This window comes from Neltuma alba, unplaced genomic scaffold, assembly GCF_004799145.2.
Source record: "Neltuma alba isolate B1F8T4 unplaced genomic scaffold, ASM479914v2 tig00010941_pilon, whole genome shotgun sequence".
Classification (NCBI taxonomy): Eukaryota; Viridiplantae; Streptophyta; class Magnoliopsida; order Fabales; family Fabaceae; genus Neltuma; species Neltuma alba.
In genome coordinates this window covers 1-22,339 of record NW_021635714.1, presented here as the reverse complement: position 1 = coordinate 22,339, position 22,339 = coordinate 1, and the positions used below count along the sequence as shown (strand labels likewise).

At 35.9% G+C, this 22,339-nt stretch overlaps 1 protein-coding gene across 5 annotated transcripts; it reads left to right on the top strand.

The window, feature by feature from the left end:
• The first annotated feature begins 9,094 nt into the window (after positions 1-9,094).
• Positions 9,095-17,497, top strand: LOC114760157 (auxin response factor 6). 5 transcript variants are annotated; one of them, XM_028949423.1, is made up of 15 exons: positions 9,107-9,796; positions 10,250-10,377; positions 10,992-11,090; positions 11,176-11,232; positions 11,318-11,476; positions 11,579-11,663; positions 12,025-12,115; positions 12,621-12,785; positions 12,884-13,006; positions 13,669-13,744; positions 13,879-14,023; positions 14,114-14,980; positions 15,110-15,252; positions 16,411-16,601; positions 16,964-17,497. In XM_028949423.1, exons 1-15 carry the CDS (start codon positions 9,754-9,756, stop codon positions 17,154-17,156), a joined length of 2,565 nt encoding a protein of 854 aa, XP_028805256.1. In that variant the 5' UTR covers positions 9,107-9,753; the 3' UTR covers positions 17,157-17,497. The 5 variants fall into 5 exon arrangements, with proteins under 5 accessions (XP_028805253.1, XP_028805252.1, XP_028805255.1 ...); XM_028949422.1 differs by having other exon boundaries at positions 9,101-9,796; positions 10,265-10,377; positions 14,114-15,252; XM_028949421.1 differs by having other exon boundaries at positions 9,101-9,796; positions 14,114-15,252.
• Positions 17,498-22,339: the final 4,842 nt, after the last annotated feature.

Sequence of the window (22,339 nt, the reverse complement as noted above, 5' to 3'; positions counted from 1 at the left end):
TGCGGCAATGGCCATAAGAAAGAAAATCGAAAAGAAAGACAGAGTAAACGATTACAATATTGCCAAACGACTAAGCCCTGGTGTGTCAGTTACTCAGTTTCAGATTGAATATTCTCTGCGTGTCGTTTCTGTTGCAGCCTCTCGGAGCACATGGAACGGGGGGCTTCAACGACGAACGTGCTTTACGGCTTTACCTAACCTGGGTTCAAATGAGGATAAATATTAAATACGTGATTTACGCAGATCCAAATTATTATTATTTAATTTTATCCTCACATGGTATGATATAGTCGTATTTAGAAAATCTTCAGCATTAATTATTGTATGTGCTATTATTTATATGCTACATTACAGAATTACGTGAGATTTCATAATACTATCTCAGTGCTTAATATAAGACATTGTTTGACTTTTATTTTGATCCTAAATATAAGATTCTAATCTGTTTGTCTCTCATATTTATGCTTTTTTTTTTCAAGGTACTCCATCTAATAATAGTAGTTCTAACCAATACATTTGATTGGTAAGAATATTTTAAGAAAGACAACACATATTTATTACAAATAACTACTCATTCCGTTCCTTATTATAAGAGACATTTGATGCTTATGGCATGTTCCCATATATAAGAGACACTTAAAAGTTGTCTCTATTTTTTTGTATTGATTTCTTATTTTACTCTTATTTATTTTGTCTCCAACTCATACTCTCTCTCCCTCCCATTTCTCTTCTTTTTAATAATTTAATTGTTCTCTCTCATACTTTCTCTCCTTATTAATGGGAGCATTGTTGGAAAAAATATTATACTTTTTACACATTAATTGTCTTCAACTAATTTTAACTGTTTTTTTTTATCAACGTAATATAGTTATTTGTCTCTTATAATAAGAAACGGAGAGTGTAGTAGAAAAAGTACAAATTTAAACTCCTGTGAAAGTAAAAGAAGTGGAAAATTCTCAGGTCTCAAGTACAACAGTGGAATATAACTTTATGAATAAGCATACTCCATCTCCTTTGCAGTCCACATGTTATTTGATACTAAAAATATAGTTTGTAATTGGCCATATATATATATAGTACCAAAATAAACACGAACGGACCCCATATCTCACATTTATTCTTCGCTGATGATCTTTTGTTATTCACTGAAGCTTCATTAGGGCAAATGGAGGAAATTAAACAAGTAATGAGGAAATTCTGTGCGATTTCGGGGCATAAGATTAATCCCGACAAATCCAAGGCTTTCTTCTCAAGGAATGTACATTTAAATCGAGCGATGGCTTTAAGTCAGCAATTGGGCATCGGCATCACTCCAGATCTTGGGAAATATTTGGGGGTTCCTATTATTCATAATCGAGTGACCAAAGAGACCTTCGGACATATTACTAAAAAAGTGAAAGCTCGTCTTGCTGCTTGGAAAGGCAAGTTGCTCAACATGGCAGGTAGAACCATTCTCATTAAAGCTGTTATTTCGGCGATTCCTTCATATCAAATGCAATCCACCCTTCTCCCCAAAGGTGTCCTTCAGGAGATCGAGAAAATTAGCAGGAACTTCCTATGGTGCCAAGATGAAAATGCCAAAAAAATGCATCTTATTGCTTGGGACAAAATATTGAAAAGCAAGAAACTAGGTGGGTTAGGCATCAAGAATCTTGAAGACCAAAACAAAGCTTTTATTATGAAGCTGTGCTGGGGGATACTTAATAAGCCAGAAGCTCTATGGGTCCAATGCCTACGAGCGAAGTATGAATGTGGGAACAATTCTATTCCTATAGCGGAAAGAAGGAAATATAACTCACTGACATGGAAAGGAATTAATAAAGTTTGGGACAGTTTCATGAGAGGACTGGGTAAAAAGGTGAATAATGGACAAGATACCAACTTCTGGCTTGAATCCTGGACACCCTTTGATGGCCCACTAATTCAGTATGCATCAAAGAACCTTCAACGAATCAACCTGGAAGATAAAGTGTCAAAGTACATCCTAGGTAATGGAAGATGGGATATAGCAGCTTGGTATGAGTTTTTCTCCCCCAGGGTGGTGAGGGCACTTATGAAAATGAAACCACCGAGCACTGACAAGGGAGACTCCTACATCTGGAAAAATGCCAACGATGGCCAATTCACGGTAAAAGCTGCATATCTTTTTCTGACCAACTCTGAGGCTAGCTCTAGCAATCCGGTGTGGACCAAAATATGGCGTTGCCAAGTGCCTGAAAAGATTAAATACTTCATGTGGCAAGTTTCCCATGAGAGACTAATGACTAACTCGCTAAGAGCAAAAAGAGGGCTGTCTGAGAGTGCAACATGCCCCCTAGGGTGTGGCAGTGAGGAGAGTGTCTTACATACGTTGAGAGACTGTAAGCGAGCGAGAGAAGTGTGGACGATATTGCTTAATCCTAACATGCAACAAACTTTCTTCTCTTGTAATTTTCAGGAATGGCTTCAATGGAATACATTGCGTAGTGCAGGGAAGGCACGATTCCAGCGATGGAACTGGACAAGGATCTTTGCTTATGCTTGCTGGCTCATCTGGAAGTCTAGATGCAGACAGGTCTTCGAGGATAGTATAGGATCAAGCAACGAAATCTTCCAACAGTGCATGTTCCACCTAATGGAGGAAGTAGTATGTGGGAGACTACGGCATCAGATCTTCCCATGGATGAACCAAGTGACTGAGCGATGGCAAGCTCCCCCGCCTGGGGTGGTCAGACTAGATGTGGATGCATCAGTTCGCGACAATCAATATGCAGCATGTGGTGGACTGATTCGGGACGAGAATGGAGACTGGATCATGGGATTTCAAAAGATACTGGGAACATATCCAACCACGATAGCAGAAATTCTTGCCATTAAAACAGGTTTAGAAGTCTGCAGAGACTTGATGCTCACACATGTGCAGGTATTCTCTGACTCATTGGAGGCTATAAACATCTTGATGAGAGATAGTGGGACACAACACCCCTTTCACGAGGTGATTGAGGCCACCCGGCAGCTTTTATATGAGGACTGGAATTTATCAATTCAATATGCTGATAGAGAGGCTATCGAATGCGCAGACTGCTTGGCCAAGAAGGCGCATGATGTTGATGGACAAACTGTCCTCATACCAGATATCCCTTCATATTGTCGAAGCAGAATTCTGCTAGATCAACGCCATGTTGCAGCGGGATCGAATGGTCATATGTAAACTTTGAAACCATCCTTTCAAGCTAACGCTTGCCTCTTATACACAAAAAAAAAAAGAACGTGTATACGTTTGTCTTGTTTTTATAAGCAATTCTGCGTTGCCTAATCCATTGAGCATGTGGCAATAACTGAGTTTCATGTTACCAACTCGAGCATCAAAGTGAAACACATGACAAGGACATGTGTGTGCTTTGGAAGGTATCTTTAGGAGGTATTTGAATAAAAATCAAATCATAGTTTTAAAAGTATATTTACGGTTTACAAAGTAAATATATAGAGGAATTTATTTCATTTTATGAAAAATCACTTCTCAAAAACACTTTTAAGGATTACCAAACATCCCCTTAGTAAGTGAATACAAGGCACGTTTGAGTTCCAACTTCCAACTTTGGTTAAAATAAAATAAAAATCCCATAACCGAAGATTCCTAAGCCTTGCGGCACCAACCTCCTCTTTAAACTTGTGCTGCAGATATGTTTTTTTCATTTGATTCCTATATTTGAAAAATGTAAGAAATTTCATTCACAATCAAGTGATTAAAAGGCATTTTAGGATGATTAGTTATTTTCGTTATTTTTAACCTAATTGAGCAAAAATTCTCCTATTTATTTAGGTAAAAACTCAAACCTTAATTCTTCATCTATTTTTTAGTCCGATAAAAAATATTACTTTTGGTCTTAATATAAGAGCTAGTTTGATTTTTAATTTAGTCATAAGGTCCCAATCCACTTTATCTCTTATATTTATCCACTTCTTGTAGTAGTTGCGCGTGTTAATGGTTTTATTACATGGTAGTTCTAATTAATACACATGATTAATAAGGATATTTTAGAAAAAATAACACATATTTATTACAAATAACTAACTTAACTAATTTTTTTAATTTATTTAAATTAGTCAACTAGCCTTTATATTAAAAACTAGAGGTAGTACTAAATTATTTGACTCTAACCATGAATCTAGTATATTACATGAAGTCTGATAAACAAGCGACAAGGTTTATGTTTATAAATATAGCAAACTTGTTAAAATTTCTATATGGATAGGAAAGAGGTCTCATTAGTGCTTGATCATGTTCCAGATATTGTTATTGAACAGAATACCCACGCATGGAACGAAGGAATATGGGTAATGTTTTCTGATTGCTAATTGTAGCGTGGGCTTAAATTATGATGATGAGGATGTCAGTGGGCCTATTAATGTTGGGCCAACCTTCTGGTTGGCAAGCTTCCGATCCCTAATTTTAGGCCCAAGCCCAATAACTAAAACCCGTCCTATCTCATTTGTCAAGCCCACTTCGCCATCCTCTTCCTCTTGGCATCTTCCTATGGCTCCTTTTTCACCGTCTCTGTCAAGTAGACGTCACGACGACTCACGTAACATTAATAATTAGTATTATCTCCATTAATAATTAGTATTATCTCCGGTTTTAATTATAAGAGTTAGTTGACTAATTTGAGAAAATTAAGAAAATAAGTTAGTTATTTGTAATAAATAAGTATTGTATTTTCTAAAATATCCTTACTAATCAAGTGTGTTCGCTAGAAGTAGAACTACTATTATTAGAAGGATTGTTTTGAAACCGTACAAATATTAGAGACAAAATAGATTGGGGTTTTATATTTAGAACTAAAATAAAATTCAAGCAAGATTTTATACTAAAGAGCGGAGGTAGTATCAAACAAGACAAAACTTGGAAATCTGAATCACATCGATTCATATATGACTGTGCGCGTTTAAAATCGCAGAACAATCCTATACGTACTCAGTGTTAATAATTTATTGCTTCTTAATTGATTTTGTCTCTATCGATCTCCCACTTGTTCATGAGCTGCTATATATAATAACTTCGCCTTAACCCTACTTTCTCAGCAGATAGGACAGTAGAAATATCCATTATACAATAGAAGAGTTACCGAAGTAGAAATATCCATTATACAATGAACAGAGATTACCGATAAGATCGATTTGAAGAGTGGCGGAGTGAGGAAGACGGTGGCTGTTGCGGTGGGGATAATGTTGATGACGGCGACGATGATGGTGAAGCGAGGGGAGGCTCTGAATTGTTCGACGATAGGGACGTCGTTTTATATGTGTTTTCTGTACCTGGAAGGCGACTTCGATAAGCCGCCGCCGGAGTGCTGCGCCGGCATTAAGGTGGTGAAGAATGAAATTGGGCCGAACCGGGATGACTGTCGCGCCGGCTGCGAGTGCCTGAAGTACGCGGCTTCGTTGTTCCCGAGATTGCAGCCGCAACGGGCTGTGACGCTGCCTGGACTTTGCCAAGAAGACGTCTGCTTCCCTCCGATCACCAAAGACACCGATTGCAGCCAATGCCGCGGGAACGCGCCAAAATGTGTGTTTGTGTGAATAGCTCAAATATACAGGCCAGCAAAAATGGTTTGGTGATGAGCACAAAAATTATTTTTTTGAAAAATATTTTAAAGTTTGCAAAAGAATGCAAAATTGAAAAAGTTAATACTCCTCCGGTCCTTAATATAAGACCCATTTGACTAATTTGATTAAATTAAGAAAGTTAGGTAAGTTAGTTAATTATAAGAAATATGACATGTTTTTCCTAAAACATCATGATCATCTTTCTTAATACCTTTCTCCTCTTCTACTTGAGTATGGTTTAGAGAATATCTATAGGGGTAATTTATAGAAAATTGAATAAATATGAAAATGGATCTTATATTTAGGACCAAAACCAATCAACAATTGGGTCTTATATTAAGGACCGGAGGAATATAATTTTTGGTTTATTAAATTTTTTCTTATTTTAGTTTTAATCATTCAAGTTTCAAATTATAGTTTGAGAGAATATATTTACTGCTGCCTTTGGTCCTAATTATAAATACAGACTATAAACAAAATCTTGTGATAGGATTAGAGTTAGTAACATATTATGCTTTGTTAGTGAAATATAATAATGGACTAATTAATCATAAAAGGTTATTAGTGATTAGTTTTAAGAATTGAGGTTGATTTATTGTAAACTTCTAAAAAGTCAGAGGAGGCGTGCGTATGAATAATATATGGCTAAAAATTTCAGGGGATTAAGTAATTTTTTTATTGGTCAAAGGGGATTAAGTAAGTTAATTGTATTCTTTTTATTTTTTTATATTTTGATTTGATCTTCATATGAATATATCATATATAATTGTTTTTTATTTTTATTTTAATTGATTTGTATTCTTCACAATTTTGAAATTTGGTGTGTTTGAGTTTTCTTATAAGATTACTGAAAATGTGATGCTTTGTTGGGCAGGATTCATTGAGTTTAAAGGGCAGGGAGAAGAGCAGCCTACGTAGAAGAGGGAGCTGAATTGGAAAAAGTTGCCTGTTTTCGTATATTAGTATAAATTTGTATGTAACGCATATTATAATAAATATGAAGAATAATGCATCTCTCTATGTGTTTACTCTTCATGTTTAATTAATAGAAATTAATTAAAATCATCGCTGAAATTATTTTTCAGCTTTTGAAAATGGATTAATCAAAGAATCACATGGGACGCACTATACATAATTTCTAAAGCCCATTAATTTAAGGAAAAAAAATGGTACTGTAAACTTTTGGTGTGGTATATATAGGGTTAATATATATATGTGTCTATATATATATATAATCTTCATTGCTAGAACTATATATCTAGCTAATTATATCTAGTTGGCGAAAAAAATCCAGCTAATTATATCTAACCATCTCAAATTATTTCGACATGCAATCATATAAAATAAATTTTCAATAAATCAAAAGGGTTTACTACAAATAAATTATTTTAAGGCTATTCAAATCAGCTCAAACTCGCATATCTTAATATACATAGGCTTTTTCTATCTTAAGTAATATGCATGTGATTCTTTTTGATACACTCGCCTACTAAAACTCTAAAATTTTGATCGAACAAACCACTATTGTTTTCATATGATATTCTAAATAGGCTTTTTATTTGGAAAATCAGAAGTTGTTTTTAGCAAATTCAAATTCTACTACTTAAAAAAAGATCATTTTTGTCTATTCTGGAAGTTTTTTCATCTATTTAAAGGAGGACGTAAACAAAAAAGACGTAGATCAAAGCTTGATACGCGTCAGTTATTAACAGATGAATATGGAACATCATATTAATTTGTTTGTTGAAGCAGAACAAACAAATATGTGGTCTCATATTCCTCTGTTCTACAACAGACGAATATGGGCGCCCTCGTTCATCTGTTTAATCATATGTGTTTGTTCGGGCCTTTTCTGAAAAAGGTTAAACATATGAACATGTGGCCAGTCTTCTAGCTTCAATCAAGCAGGGACCTTGGGTTAAACATATGAACAGGTCCTATATATGAGTATTTTCTTCAAGACCGACGCTTACGCATCCTCCAAGTAGAACTTCTCGAGCACGTCTAATTTACTAGAAAGAGAGTCAAACTCATCATTAAAGTCAGCTAGAAAGAAAACCTAGCTCGTTGTCAAAGACGAAGTAAGTCACTATGATTCTGGTTGTCAACAGATCATTCTTTGAAGTCACGTGCCAATAGATGCAAGCTTGCGTTCAATGCCTCTATAATCTTTTATCCATGTTTCTTGAATTCGATCATAGCATGACATTCACCCATTGTTTGATCTTGAAAGATTGCCGAGGAAAGACATATTTCGATACCGCCATTGTATGATTGATAAGAAAAGAAGAAGAGAATAGGAAAGGGATAAGGAAAACATAGAGGGAGAGGGGGGGGGATTCAAAGGAGAAGAGGGAAAGATAGAGAAAAGAAACAGAGAATGGGAATTGACACTAATCCATGTCATATCAAAGTGTACGTATTCATCAGCTTAGACGGATGTAAAATAAAGTAACACCTATAACTTCTAACGGTCACTGGCTAACTAACTAACTCTTTTTTTTTTTTTAAATATTGGGAGAATTATCATCAAATCCCATATAAGAGAAATAACTACTAAAAGATCTAATAACAACCTGAGCAGTCTGTAATGATAAGTTCTGGAGTAGAGAGTAAGAGACTTGTTTTGTAATAATTAACCTATAAACTAACATTAAAAAAAAAACACATAGTCATCTATGATGTAATAACAACTTGAACAGTCTGTAATGATAAGTTCTGGAATAGAGAGTAAGAGACTTGTTTTGTAATAATTAAACTATAAACTAACATTAAAAAAAAAACACATAGTCATCTATGATTGAAAAACTTAACATAATAGGTATAAAGTAATTGAATTCAATATTTTCCTAAAAATAATATCATGCTAAAAGACATTAAGAAGGCAGAGAATTATTTAATCTGAACATAAAAAAATAATTAAATTTACATATATTTATTATGATTTTAAAGTGAAAATATGATTGTAATATTTAAAAAAATTGAATAATGGTTACACATTTTTTAAATATTACTCCTCTAGTCCTATTTATAGGGAAGAGAGAGAAGACATTTTTTGGTTCTATTTATAAGGTACTGAGAGAAATTTTTTGTATGGATGTGCAATTTTATCTTTCATTTATTATTATGTTAATTTTGTTTACATAAAATATAATGTATATTAAATAGGAACAAATTAAAAATTATTAAATTTTAATAAAAATTAATAAAATTTAAATTTTTTCTTAACTAGTGTTCACATATTAGAAGTAATTTTTAAACACAAGAGGATTATTATCTTTTGGACAGTAACTTTAATTAAAATAACATGTAATAATCGTGTACTATTCCCCGTTTGCTGGGGGGAAGAAAGTCAAGTGACAGCGACAGTGACAGTGGAGTGCTTGAATCCTCATTTTTATCTTTTTGATGAATGATGATTGATGAATAGGGATCTACGAAATGTAGAAGGTACGGGACGTTCCTGTAGATAACTACATCGCTACTTACAACGATCGGCACTATAAATAGCCAAACGTTCTCTCTATCAATTACCATTATTGTATTGATCGAAGTGATCGTAGCCAAGACTTTATCTTGACCAGAGGGTTGAGCGTGAGCTGAGTAAGAGTTCCGCAACACCACAAGTCTCTCTTGCCTTATTTGCTATTCACTCCGCTTTCTTACACTGAAATCCAATCCAGAAAGCTTCCACGACTGTCGCCCTCGCTTCCTTAAGCTTTTGCCTCACCTTCCCCGCGTTCATTCCATGCTTCTAGTATGCTCAATTTGAGATCTGGTCGCCTAGGGTTTTGAGCTGCAAAAAGCTGCTTCTGGGGTTGGGCTTGTGGATTGGGGGTTCGGGAGGTTTTGCTCTGGGATGTTGGATTTGAATGTGGTACGTCTTCTTGGGGGTGGAGGTGTGAATTAGAAGATCTGGGGGTTATGAGAACGAGAAGGTTTGGGTATTGCATTGGAACTGGTTTTGGATGATATTTTATGGCGTCTTCTGTGAATTTTGGAATTTTGGGCGGGTTGGGGGGGGGGGGGGGAGGACTTGGTGCAGAGAATATGAAGAACACGCCTTGATAATGCTTTGAGACTGGGCAGCCTAATAAGTGATTGGACGCTATTGGATTTTGGGTTTGAAGGCTGAGAGTGGTTTTGGTTGCTTAGAGATATCTTAATATGAGGCTTTCTTCTTCAGGACTTGGTCAACCGGTTCAAGAAGGTAACATCTCCTTTGTGCAGTTTAGTTTAGCTTATGCGTTGCCAAAATTTCCCCCTCCCCCCCCCCCCCCTCAAATGTAATGTTTACTTTGTCCGGGGCAATTCTTAGTTTCGCGAGGCAGTTGTCTTTGTCGTCACATGGCTCGTGCATCCCATTTCTGGTATTATATGAATCAACTGTATTATAGGAGTAAAGTAGACTCTGCAGTTTTGTTTATAAATTTGTTTTGTTTATAAATTTATAGGTTTAGTCAAGTTCACGGTGTTTGAAACATCTAAGTCGTGTCTGAATTGTTCAGCTGCACTAATGGCGATTTCTGTAAATATGTTTTAGTCATACGTGATTATTAATATGCGATCCTCTTTGTATATGTATAACTAAGAAGATGCATTATAATTTACACAATTATTTTTTGATTGTGCAAATTACAATCTTATAGACACCTTGTATCAGATTGTGATTATACAGGGGAGAAAAAATGTTTAAATTCCGAATTATGGCATGCATGTGCTGGTCCTCTGGTGTCTCTGCCGCCTGTTGGAAGTCGTGTGGTCTACTTTCCCCAAGGTCATAGTGAGCAGGTATGTATGACAACTTTCATCTTATTAGTTGAGTGCTATTATGCTACTTTAATCGTTTTCAATGGGTTTTTGATAAGAGATTTTATGATTGTCCAAGAACACAAGATTGCATAGAGATAAGAAATGAGTTGTCAGAGAGTCACAATGAATAGGTCAATCATACTATTTCAATCTGCAAACTAAATTTTGGCGGGCTAGACTTCAACTTGTTTCTTTCTGTAAATATATGGTAAAGTCGCATGTATGCGCAAGCCCATATATTAATACTAAGTTCATGGGATTTTTATATGGGAATAAGAAAGAATCACAGTGAGCCTATGATAGAGCTTGCTGACAATCATACGTTATTGGACCTTGTATGACAATCAAGTTGCACGTGTCTTCTATGTTTGTATATATTGGACTAGGTTGAAAGCGAGCACCTCTCATATTATCTACTTGGACAAATAAAACTCTGTCATGATTTGAAGTTTGCATTAATCCCAATAGATAATGTTCCTAATATACTTTCACATTTTATATTTCTTAAGGACAGATTGCTTCTCATACTTTTCATTTGTACATGCTTTCATTCAGTTAATTGACAGAAATTAATGTTCCTTTGCCTTTTGCAGGTTGCTGCTTCAACAAACAAGGAAATAGATGCACATATTCCCAATTACCCTAACTTGCCACCACAGCTTATCTGTCAGCTTCACAATGTGACTATGCATGTAAGGATTGCTGTGTTTGATTAAATCCGCTTTGAAACTTTATCGTAGGGTTACTTCCTAAGCTTTTAAGCTTTATGACTTTCAGGCAGATGTGGAAACGGATGAAGTATATGCTCAAATGACTCTGCAACCTTTAAGTCCGGTACTTACTTTTTGACTGTTTGGTTTTTTTGAAATGTTTTAATCTTATTTATTTTAGTGATATCTTGCCATAATTTGTTTTGTAGCAAGAGCGAAAGGATATATATCTACTGCCTGCAGAATTGGGTACTGCCAGCAAACAACCAACCAACTACTTCTGCAAAACATTAACAGCAAGTGATACCAGCACTCATGGAGGATTTTCTGTCCCTCGAAGAGCTGCTGAAAAAGTCTTCCCTCCTCTTGTGAGTCATGTGGACTTTATGGTTTGGTCAGTTATATATGACATGTAGAAGGTACTTTGTAAGCTCTTAACCTTTCAGCCCTTTCTTGAATTTATTATTTAGGATTACTCGCTGCAGCCTCCTGCACAGGAACTAATTGCCAGGGATCTCCATGATAATGAATGGAAATTCAGACACATTTTTCGAGGTTGGCCTTTCGAAGCATTTGTTATATTTATATAATATTTGAGTAATGTTGCGAATTTTGTTCACTTTATCCTGTTAGGAGTGTGGGTGGGTTGTTGGTTCATTTTTGTTCTTATTTTCTTTTGTGCAATGGGTTTATTTTGTTTTTCCTCTTCCCAATCTACTGAGGAGAGGTGCAGACCTGATTCCTAGCTTAAGAATCAGATTCCCAACATTAGATAATTTATCTATAACCACTTAAAACACTTGAATTGAATTGGCATGTAATGGCCTTGTTATGCTACACATGGATTGATATTGATGCTTGAACCACCTGGCTTCTCACTATTTTTCTGTTTTTGATTTTGATTTTGTCTTTGTAGGTCAGCCGAAGAGGCATCTTCTAACTACAGGGTGGAGTGTCTTTGTTAGTGCTAAGAGGCTTGTTGCTGGTGATTCAGTCCTTTTTATCTGGTACACATTATTTCTTATATCTTTTGACCTTCAGGAGATACATCTTCCATTGGTCTCACTCGTAATTGTTGTTTTTACTATCATTTTGAGGTTTATGATTACAAGTGAAACAACAGTTGGCATTTACAAACTTTGGAATTTGCCAGCAAATCTGCAGTGATTGTTTGAGTAGATTCTTAGAAGCCATAAAGGAAAAATAGGGAAGTTTAGACTATAAGTAATGCATTTTTTTGTCAGCATAAGTAATGGATTTTATAATAGTCATAATAGTCAAAGAGTTTAACCTTCTAATAGAACCTCTGTCTGTAGGGCTTTCTTAACCAGATTTTATACATTGATCTCATTAGTTTGTCATAACAAAATAACCAACCTTTCTTTACAGAATCTGTGGTCCTCATCGATTTGAATGATCAATGATGATGAATTTTCTCTGTATCTCTATTGGAGGCTTTAAAACTTATCAATAAATATTAGTGTAACCCATCTTCCTGTTTTTTTGCACCAGGAATGATAAAAATCAATTACTCTTGGGAATCCGGCGAGCAATTCGTCCACAGACTGTTATGCCGTCCTCAGTTTTGTCAAGTGACAGCATGCATATAGGTCTTCTTGCTGCTGCAGCTCACGCGGCTGCAACGAATAGCCGCTTTACTATATTCTATAACCCAAGGTTGACAAATTTAATGATATAGATTGTAGCTATTGCAATATTGCTGAATCCTAACTTTCACATTTCAAGCCTTGTTTAATTTCTTTTTTACTTAATAGGGCAAGCCCATCAGAATTTGTCATTCCCTTAGCCAAGTATGTCAAAGCTGTATATCATACCCGAGTTTCTGTTGGCATGCGATTTAGGATGTTATTCGAGACAGAAGAATCAAGTGTCCGTAGGTAGGTATTACTTTTGTTTGTAATTTTCCACTGGTCTGGTCATTTTATAATCAAACTCTACTTTCACACAATATTCATTGTTTGCATGGTGTTTTGTTTTAGAATGAAAGGAACATACTTAGATGCACGAACAGGAGATAAATACATGATCTCACATCAATCACTCAGTCTCTTTTAGGCTTTGCAGATAACTGAGTTTGCCATTCATAACTGGAGAATTTTTTGTCGTTGGCTGGACAAGTTTGCTCATCTTTGGTTACCTTTTGTTTTATATCATTTTGGTTCTCTAGCTTCCTCTTTCAGAGACTGTGCTCATAGACTTCTCTCCGCTTTTTATTCTTTCTTTCTCAAAATTTTTTTTCTGCTAAAGAATTGTTGTCACGGTTGGCTTCTGTTATTAATATTTTTTATATCAATATAAATAATGAAGTCTACAAGGAGTTATACTATTCACAAGTCATGAATAAAGCAGCTCAGCCTGGGGACTGTGCAGCTGCACAGGTTATGCATTCGTGACAGTTGAAGCTTTTGTGAATCATAGCAATTGTCATCGTTGTTGTCATTGTTATGATGATGATGACCATTTCCTTTCGTTACTGCTTATTTTCTTTGGTTTTATTGAGCAATGATGCGTTTACTCTATTTAATATGTCCTTGTCCAGGTACATGGGTACTATAACAGGCATTAGTGATTTAGATCCTGTTCGCTGGCCAAATTCACACTGGCGTTCAGTGAAGGTTTGTCGAAATCATTCACTTTAAACAGCTATGGGGCTTTGTCAATACAGTTTTTTCAACAATATTAAAATGTTAAAATATTGGGAACCTTTGGAAATGATGTAGAATGTATAAACTTTTGCCTATTGGTGCAGGTTGGCTGGGATGAGTCCACTGCAGGGGACAGGCAGCCTAGAGTTTCCTTGTGGGAGATTGAACCGTTGACAACATTCCCTATGTATCCATCCCCATTTCCTTTGAGGCTGAAACGCCCTTGGCCGTCAGGACTACCTTCTTTTGGTAGCATGCATTGCTTTACTTGTGCAGTGAGTTACGTGGCATATTCTCCTTTGGCTCAACTTAATTGTTTCCCTTGTTTGTGTGCTTCAGGTCTAAAAGATGGTGACATGAACATTGGTTCTCCATACACGTGGCTCCAAGGTGGGCTTGGGGATCAAGGAATGCAATCTCTGAACTTCCAGGGACTGGGGGTTGCACCATGGATGCAGCCAACACTTGGTGCTTCCATGTCCGGACTTCAGCCAGAAATATACCAAGCAATGGCTGCTGCTGCACTTCAGGAAATGAGAGCAATGGGTCCGTCTAAACCTTCTTCTGAATCTCTGCTGCAGTTTCAGCAGTCTTCAAATGTTCCTGGTGCTCCTTCTTCTGGTATCCAGAGGCAAGTGTTACAGCAGTCTCAGTCCCAAAATGTCCTATACAACTTTCAAGAAAACCAGATTCCTTCTCAGTCTTCACTTCTGCAACGACAGATGCAGCGTTACCATCCTTATAATGATCAGAGGCAGCAGCAGCAGCAGCAGCATCGACCTAACAGTTTACCTGTTCAGCAGCAGATCTCAAATGTTGTTTCTCCTTTGTCTAATTTTGCATCACCCACCCAGTTTGTCTCTCCACCCATGCCAGCCATTGCTTCAAATTGCCAGCAGCAGAGTTTCCCTGAACCTGCCAGGAACCAGAACCAAATTCCCAGCTCTGATGTTTCTGCTATCCACAGTCTACTTGGATCGCTTCCCCAGGATGGAGTATCCCAGTTACTTAACATGAATGGATCCAACTCTCTGGTTTCTCCTGCTTCCTTACTACCCAAGCAAATAACTGCTGAACCTCAGTTTCATACTGCTGCTGCTCAGTGTGTATTACCCCAGGTGGGAAACTTGGGTACATCACACTCAAATGTATCTGAACTTCCTATTTTGCCTCCATTTCCTGGAAGAGAATATTCTGCATACCCAGGTGCCACTGATCCTCAGACCAATCTTTTGTTTGGGGTTAATATTGATCCTACTCTTATGTCACAAAATAGCATGTCAAACATGAGAAACGTTGGCAATGAGAATGATACATTATTGATGCCCTTTTCAGCTTCAAACTTCGGTGGTGCTACAGGGACTGATTATCCTCCAAGTTCAGATATGACAACATCAAGTTGTGTAGATGAATCTGGTTTTTTGCAGTCTTCAGAAAATGTGGAGCAAGCAAATACATCAACTGGAACCTTTGTCAAGGTAAAGTTTTCTTTTAAATTTTGTACCTTAGTGCCACTGTTTCTTAAATAATGTCCTCACTTTTTGTTGAAACTGGGCATTTTATATTTGGAGGATGGAGGGATTGCTTTCTGAAGTGTGGGACGTATCATTTTTTCTTTGGACTAAATTTTGTGAGCTAAATTCATATAACAAATTGTGAGGATGTACTATAGTTGATAAAAACACAATTGCGTCAATGTTGAATTGTATTCCAATTGTTCAATAATGCGGTTTACGTTAGTTAAAATACACAAGGAAGGAAAGCTGGTTTATAACCTGTGAGCTCAATAAGAACTTAATATCATATTTTGGTGTTATTCATAGGTTTGGAAACATCAAAATTTCTGGGAACATGGTGATATAATTGAGCAGCATCTGAACATTTATGGAAAGAAGGAATTTTATGTTGCAGAGATAATGTAGGTGAACCTCTGCAAAGTAATATGTTTAAATATACTTGCACTGGTCATATTTGGTTGAAAACGGAAATGTAAACCATCAATAAATGGAAACTAAGGCCTCAAAGTTCTCTAGCTCCCTTCTCCAGGAAAAGAGGGCGGGCATGGCTGATTTTGGAGTTCTATTCGCACGTTAGGAGATCATTTTTACTCCCAGAATGGTGGAGTTATACAATACGTCAATCTCTTTATTGTGTGTTGAGAAAGAGGTCTGCTGTCTGTGTACTTGTGTTCTGCATAGCATTGTTTACTATGAATGGATACTTACGTGGGCGGCCTTGTGAGTTATGTGAGTGCACCTCTCAAAACAACACCCCCCCCCCCCAAAAAAAAAAAGAGAAGAAAGAAACAGAGAGAGAAAAGGAAGGAAAAAAAAGGAAAAAGATGGTTGGAAAGAAGGAAAGATGATGGATGGATTCATATCATATTGGAGGATGAATATGAAATGAATATAATTGGAAAATCTTTAATTATGTACATGAAAGGACCAGGAGCAAACGGAACACTGGCATGTAGCATGTTCATGTTCAATGTGCCTTCTGCATGGGGAGTGGGAGGGTATTTATATTATGAGTATATACTAGTTACCATGAAGAGCTTCATATTTATGTATGATTTCTTTTTGCATGATGAGCTTACATCTAATGTTCTCTACTCTTATTTGTTTTTCTCCGGACAGGTTCACAAGTTAGGGTGCTTTGGGAGGTCACTGGACATCTCTAAGTTTAGCAGCTACGATGAACTACGTAGTGAGCTTGCCCGCATGTTTGGGCTTGAAGGCCAACTAGAGAACCCTCAGAGATCAGGCTGGCAGCTTGTATTCGTTGACCGGGAGAATGATGTTCTTCTCCTTGGTGATGACCCTTGGCAGTAAGTCTTGCATTATACTAGTTTTTGGTAAATTTTTGTTCAGTTACGTCATATTGGTTGTCATTTATTGATGACTAGCTTTCCGCTAGTGTCTGATAGTGATTATTTGTGGCGTGGTACCCATAATTTGGAAATGTAACATTGATTAAATGTTTTTTCGGTCTCTCATATTTACCCTGGTCCTTGATATTGAATATATTGATTGCTTTGATACTACTAAATTCTTTGTACTTAAAAATACTAAAATAATGTTGGTCCACGAAAGAATAAAAAACTACTAAAGTCTTGTTGCCTCTGCTTAGCCATAGCCTTTACAGGCACCATGCCATTTCTCAAGTATTTCTGAGACACTTCTTTTGCAGGGAGTTTGTGAACAATGTGTGGTACATCAAGATTCTGTCTCCACTTGAAGTACAACAAATGGGCAGAGAAAGTTCTGGTCCCACGGCTTCTGCATTAGCCCACAGGCTTTCTACCACTGACAACTATGCGAGTCGGCAAGAGTTGAGAAATCCTAGCAATGGGATTGCGTCAATGGGGTCTCTAGACTATTAGAATGATCTGCTTCATAGGCATAGTGGTAAAGAATGTCTGGAGTCTTTATGAAAGATGTTTCTCGTCTCAGGATTGGCCTAGTATTCTTATATATCCATTTTATAGTTGAGTATGTATTAGTGATTCTGCAAGGCCTATTCAGATCTACAGCATATCACTGTAAATTATAATAGGTGACCTTGTTTCTTCAGCTGTCACTGTAACGCTTAGATCAGCACTAAATGTAGAAGATGGAGTCATGTCCTTATCAGTAGGGTTTGTGCTTTCTCCCCTTGACGTCTTCCAAATTATTGGTCATATTTAAAAGAAAACTTAGTGAGTACCAAGTCCTTTTCACCCCCCTAAAAACCTTGGCAAATTTATTTGATGTTCATGTTATGCTCTCAAGATTTAAGCTCTCTGTAGCTATCTTCATTTCATTAGACTCATCTTTGGTATCTTATTACTATGTTAGCTTTTCTTTTGGTACGGGTTAAGAGGACGTCACAACCCACGACCCAGATTGATTAAAAGGCACGTTAATTTTTTTTGGTATTCAGTGAGACAAGCGTGTTTGATCTTTCCTGATTGGGTCGAATGGGGCTATATTTTGTTTTCTGAAAAGTTTAAAATTTGAACACTTCATAAATTTAATTTAAGGATAATTCTTCTATGGGAAAATGACTAATAAAGAATGTCAAATCCTTCACGAGGTATCTAAAGTAGCAAAATCCTAAAATGGAATTTTGAAGTTCAATGAAAAGACAAATGCTCTGGTTTATAATTTCTATTTCGAAATAAGGAAAATGAGTTGAAAATTTTTTGTTACTCGTTGAAATTTGTAATTGAACATTTCCTTAAAGATATGTTTTGTTTTTATTTTCTCAAATTTTTATGTTAAGATCTTGGCTTGTTAATTTATAGGTTAAAATATATTTCAATTCTTTAAATTTACACAAGGTTACGATTTGGTTATGTAAATTTAAGAAGTATATTTTTAGTTGTTTAAACTTGAATTGTTAACCAAAAAAAAAAAAGATATTGAGCTATTAAATGTTGATAAATTATTTTCAAATACTAACAGTTTAATTTAAAAAAAAACTATAATTGTTACAAAAAAATCATTATATCAGACTAATAATTTTAGGATTAAATGATTAAATATACACGTCAATGGATCAGATTGAAACCTTTTATGAAATCAAGCGGCTAGATGTAGACTTTAGCCTGATTCTTATGCCGAAATTGGTAAAATTTATTCAAAAGTTGTTAGTATTGTTTGAAGTTTAGGAACCGAGATAATGTTACTTTTTTAAGGTTATTCACATCTTTTGTACGGTTTGACTATACTTAATCATATATTACCTCCAGTCCTTAATATAAGATCCTGTTTGACTTTTATTTTAGTCCTAAATATAAGCCCCAATCCACTTTGTCTCTCATATTTACTCAATTTTTTTTAAGATAATCCTTCTAATAATTATAGGAAAGACAACACCTATTTAGGACAAATAACTAACTCAACTTACTTTCTTAATCTCCTCAAATTAATCAACTGGCTCTTATAATTAGGACCGGAGGTAGTATTAACTTTTATTTAGCAAGTAACAAGGTTATTCTTTTGAGTCATTCACAACTTTTGTATTGATTTTGACTATATTTCATTAGATGTTAACAACTTTTGTTTAGCCAGTAACAAGGCTATTCTTTCATGTCATTCATAATTTTTGTATTGGTATTGACTACATTTAATTAGCTGTTAACAATTTTCATGTGATGACACGGATCTTTTGGTGGAATCTTTCAATGTATCCGTTGATGTTGACGGAACCTTTTCTCTCAACGACTATAATGCCGCTTGTGGTGGAATTCACAGAGATAAGGATGGTTCTGTCCTGGAAGGATTTCAGTTTCTGGAGATGCTCTCTCAGCTGAGCTTTGGGGTTGCCTTATGGGCTTGAAAAGAGCTTGGGACGGAGGTCATAGGAATGTGCTTTTACGATCAGGAAGCTTTGAAGCTTCTGCAGACAGACCCTCCTGACCTACACGAGGACTTCAACCTGATTATGGAAGCCAAGGAGACTACAATACTTAGCTAGAGACGACAATCAGGTGGCGGACTCCTTAGCAAAAAGAGCTCTGGCGAATCCTCACGGCCTTCAACTTTTGGGTGCTGATGCTGTTACCCGTTTTATGAGCTTAGGCTCTGGAGATTTGTTGGTAATTTTGTTTTCTTTCCCTTCTATTAAAAAAAAAACACAATTTTCATGTGACAAGTAATAAGATCACTCTTTCAGGTCACTCATAATTTTTGTTTAGCTATCAATGACATTTCATTAACTATGAATCACTCTTGTGGTCAAAGGGCCTTGTTAATTTGTTTAAAACGTATGAAATTTAAAAATCGTGATTGCTAGATTGCTGGATGAAAGTTGCTAATAACTAATTAAATGTAGTTGCTACCTATATAAAAATTGTGTGACCTTGTTACTTATACTAAACAAAAATTATTAATATTTGATGAAGTGTAGTTAAAACCAGTATAAAACTGGTGAATGATCTGCAATCAAAGATAAAGAGTTAACTTGTACTCCTCCGGTCCTTAAGATAAGCCATTTAACTAATTTGATTAAATTAAGGAAGTTAGGTAAGTTAGTTAATTATAAAAAATAGTGACACATTTTTTCTAAAACACCATAATCATCTTTCTTAATACCCCTCTCCCTCTTCTACTTGATTATGATTGAGGGAGTATCCCATAGGAGTAATTTAGAAAAACTGATAAATATGAGAAATGAGTCTTATATTTAGGATCAAAACCAACTCAAGAATTGGGTCCTATATTAAGGACAGGAGGAGTATAATTTTTACATTATAATGTCAATCAAATTTGGAGACTCAATGGTCATCCTTAATTTTAGAATGTAAGTGGTCATGAGATGAAATTTCACCTCTACTACTTAGTCCAAAATATTCCCACCAGTGTCGAAATATTCCTCCCAGCAGTCACTGGCAGGGTTTACGGCAAGAGGGTGAGAAACCTTTTTTTCCTTAAACAAGAGGCACTCGTGTCTTTTTGATTGAATTTCAAAGCTTCAATTTATGTTTCTGCACTTTTAAAGTTTCTGTATATTGGGGTACTCATTGGGAGATTTAGCAATTTTGAGGTTCTTAATGTGTTATTTTCCCTTCTTTCATCTTGATAGTTTTACTTAATTTTTAATCAAGTTTTTATAATCTTTTTATAAGGTCCTTACACTTTTGCCATTATAAGAATCAATCTCCATGGTCATAATATATTAATTAGGGTTGATATATTTATGTTTATTAAACAACATATAAGTAGTCAAAAAATGCGAAATAAGATAAAGAAAAAATTAATCTTAATCCTCCAACTATTAACTCACTTGTAACTCGGTTTTTAATTATAACTTGGTACGACTCAGTCCTTAAACTATTGACTTGACTATAACTCGATCTCTCATGTTTTACATTTTATATTATTATCCTTCTTTGAGTTATGGGTCATCAAGATGGCAAAAATAGCTTCCAAATCAGTTCCACCTGGATTTTTTTATAAAATTTAAACTAAATTAAAGAAGCAAGGATATGAAAAGATAGATGTTGCAAAGATGAAAAGAAGAGGCGTCCTTCACAAGCTCTATAGACAAAGCTTCCGTAATCAAGAATTCCAGCTAATTCAGAGCACCACCAACGCCAAAATCACCTCTCAACGTGGAGCAAAGATCCTCAACCGCAAAATGTTGTACCCCAGCAAAGTGGAATTCCTCTTAAGGTTGTCGAACGTGATGACCCCTTTATCAGAATCCACTACAAATTAAACCCATTGCACAGTTCATTTGTCAGTCCATCTACACCAAGCTTGTTGGCCATAATAGGCAAATAATCTTAGAAATTTACTTATGTTGCGGAAAGTGTAAGGTGTGTGTCAAATAAAATCCCACATGGGATGGGAGAGAGGAAGACCAAGTGTATAGTGGATTTCTCACTGTATTAAAAGGATATAGTGATGCCAACTAGATCTTAGATTTAGAAGAGATAATTGGTGGTGGGGTTGTCACATGGAAGTCAGACTAACAAAGTATCATAACCACATCTGAAAAAGATTCTGAGTTAATTACTAGGGATTTGGCTGGAGCTGTGGCTGAGTGGTTGAAAAACTTCTTTAGCAAATATCTTATTGGGTGACAAGCTTATACCATCAATATCATTACACTGTGATAGTTAGTCTGCGATAGCCATGACTAAAAACAAAACGTTTAATAATCAAAGTAGACATAATTGGTTGAGAGACAATATTTTGAGGCAGCTGCTAAAAGGAGGGGTGATCTTAATCGATTTTGTAAGGTTAAAAGTGAATCTTGCGGATCCATTAACAAAACCTTTGGGGAGGAAGCAGATTGTTGAAATATCGAGGGGAATGGTACTAAAGCTGGTTTGAAATTAACAGTGATGGCAACCCAACTTTTGTGATTGGTGATCCCATCAAGAAGGTTAATGGATGAGAACAAATTGTTTGTTAATTCTGCTAGCATTGAATAATTCTCTGAAGTCACTTCTTATAGTATACAGGTATGTGTTAGACTGCATTTTTGTGAGACTGAGCAAAAGCTCTTAATAATTTTATAATCCTACGGGATAGTGTATGTAGTACAAGTACATTTAGATGAAATTATCTCTATGAATGTAGAGTGGGACTGCTCCTATGAGATCGTGGTGAAATATCTAGAGCATTTGTTATGCACCATGAATGCACACAACCATTATAATATGCAAAATCATCTTTAACAGCAGAAATGTGGCGGGTATAATCTGGCGCTTAACACCTCTAGTACATACCTAAGAGTTGTGGGTTCATAGATGCAAGCTTTACTAATTTCTCCGTGCCCCAAGTGTCATTGGTCTAGGTCTAGTTTATATTTGAAATGACACCAGATCCAATGGTTATACCTATGTGTATAACTCATTACAATGATTCTTTATTTGACACAAATCCATGTTCGTTCATGCCAAATAAAGGGATGGTGCAGAATCGTGAACTCCGCTTCCTGATATACTGAGAGCAACGTGACCCGAACCTTCATTGCTGTCGCCAATAACTTATGGGTCTTGGTATGCCATAGTTGAAAAATAGAGTGACATGCTTAGAGATAGAGAGAGTTGAGACATATACATGACGAAAG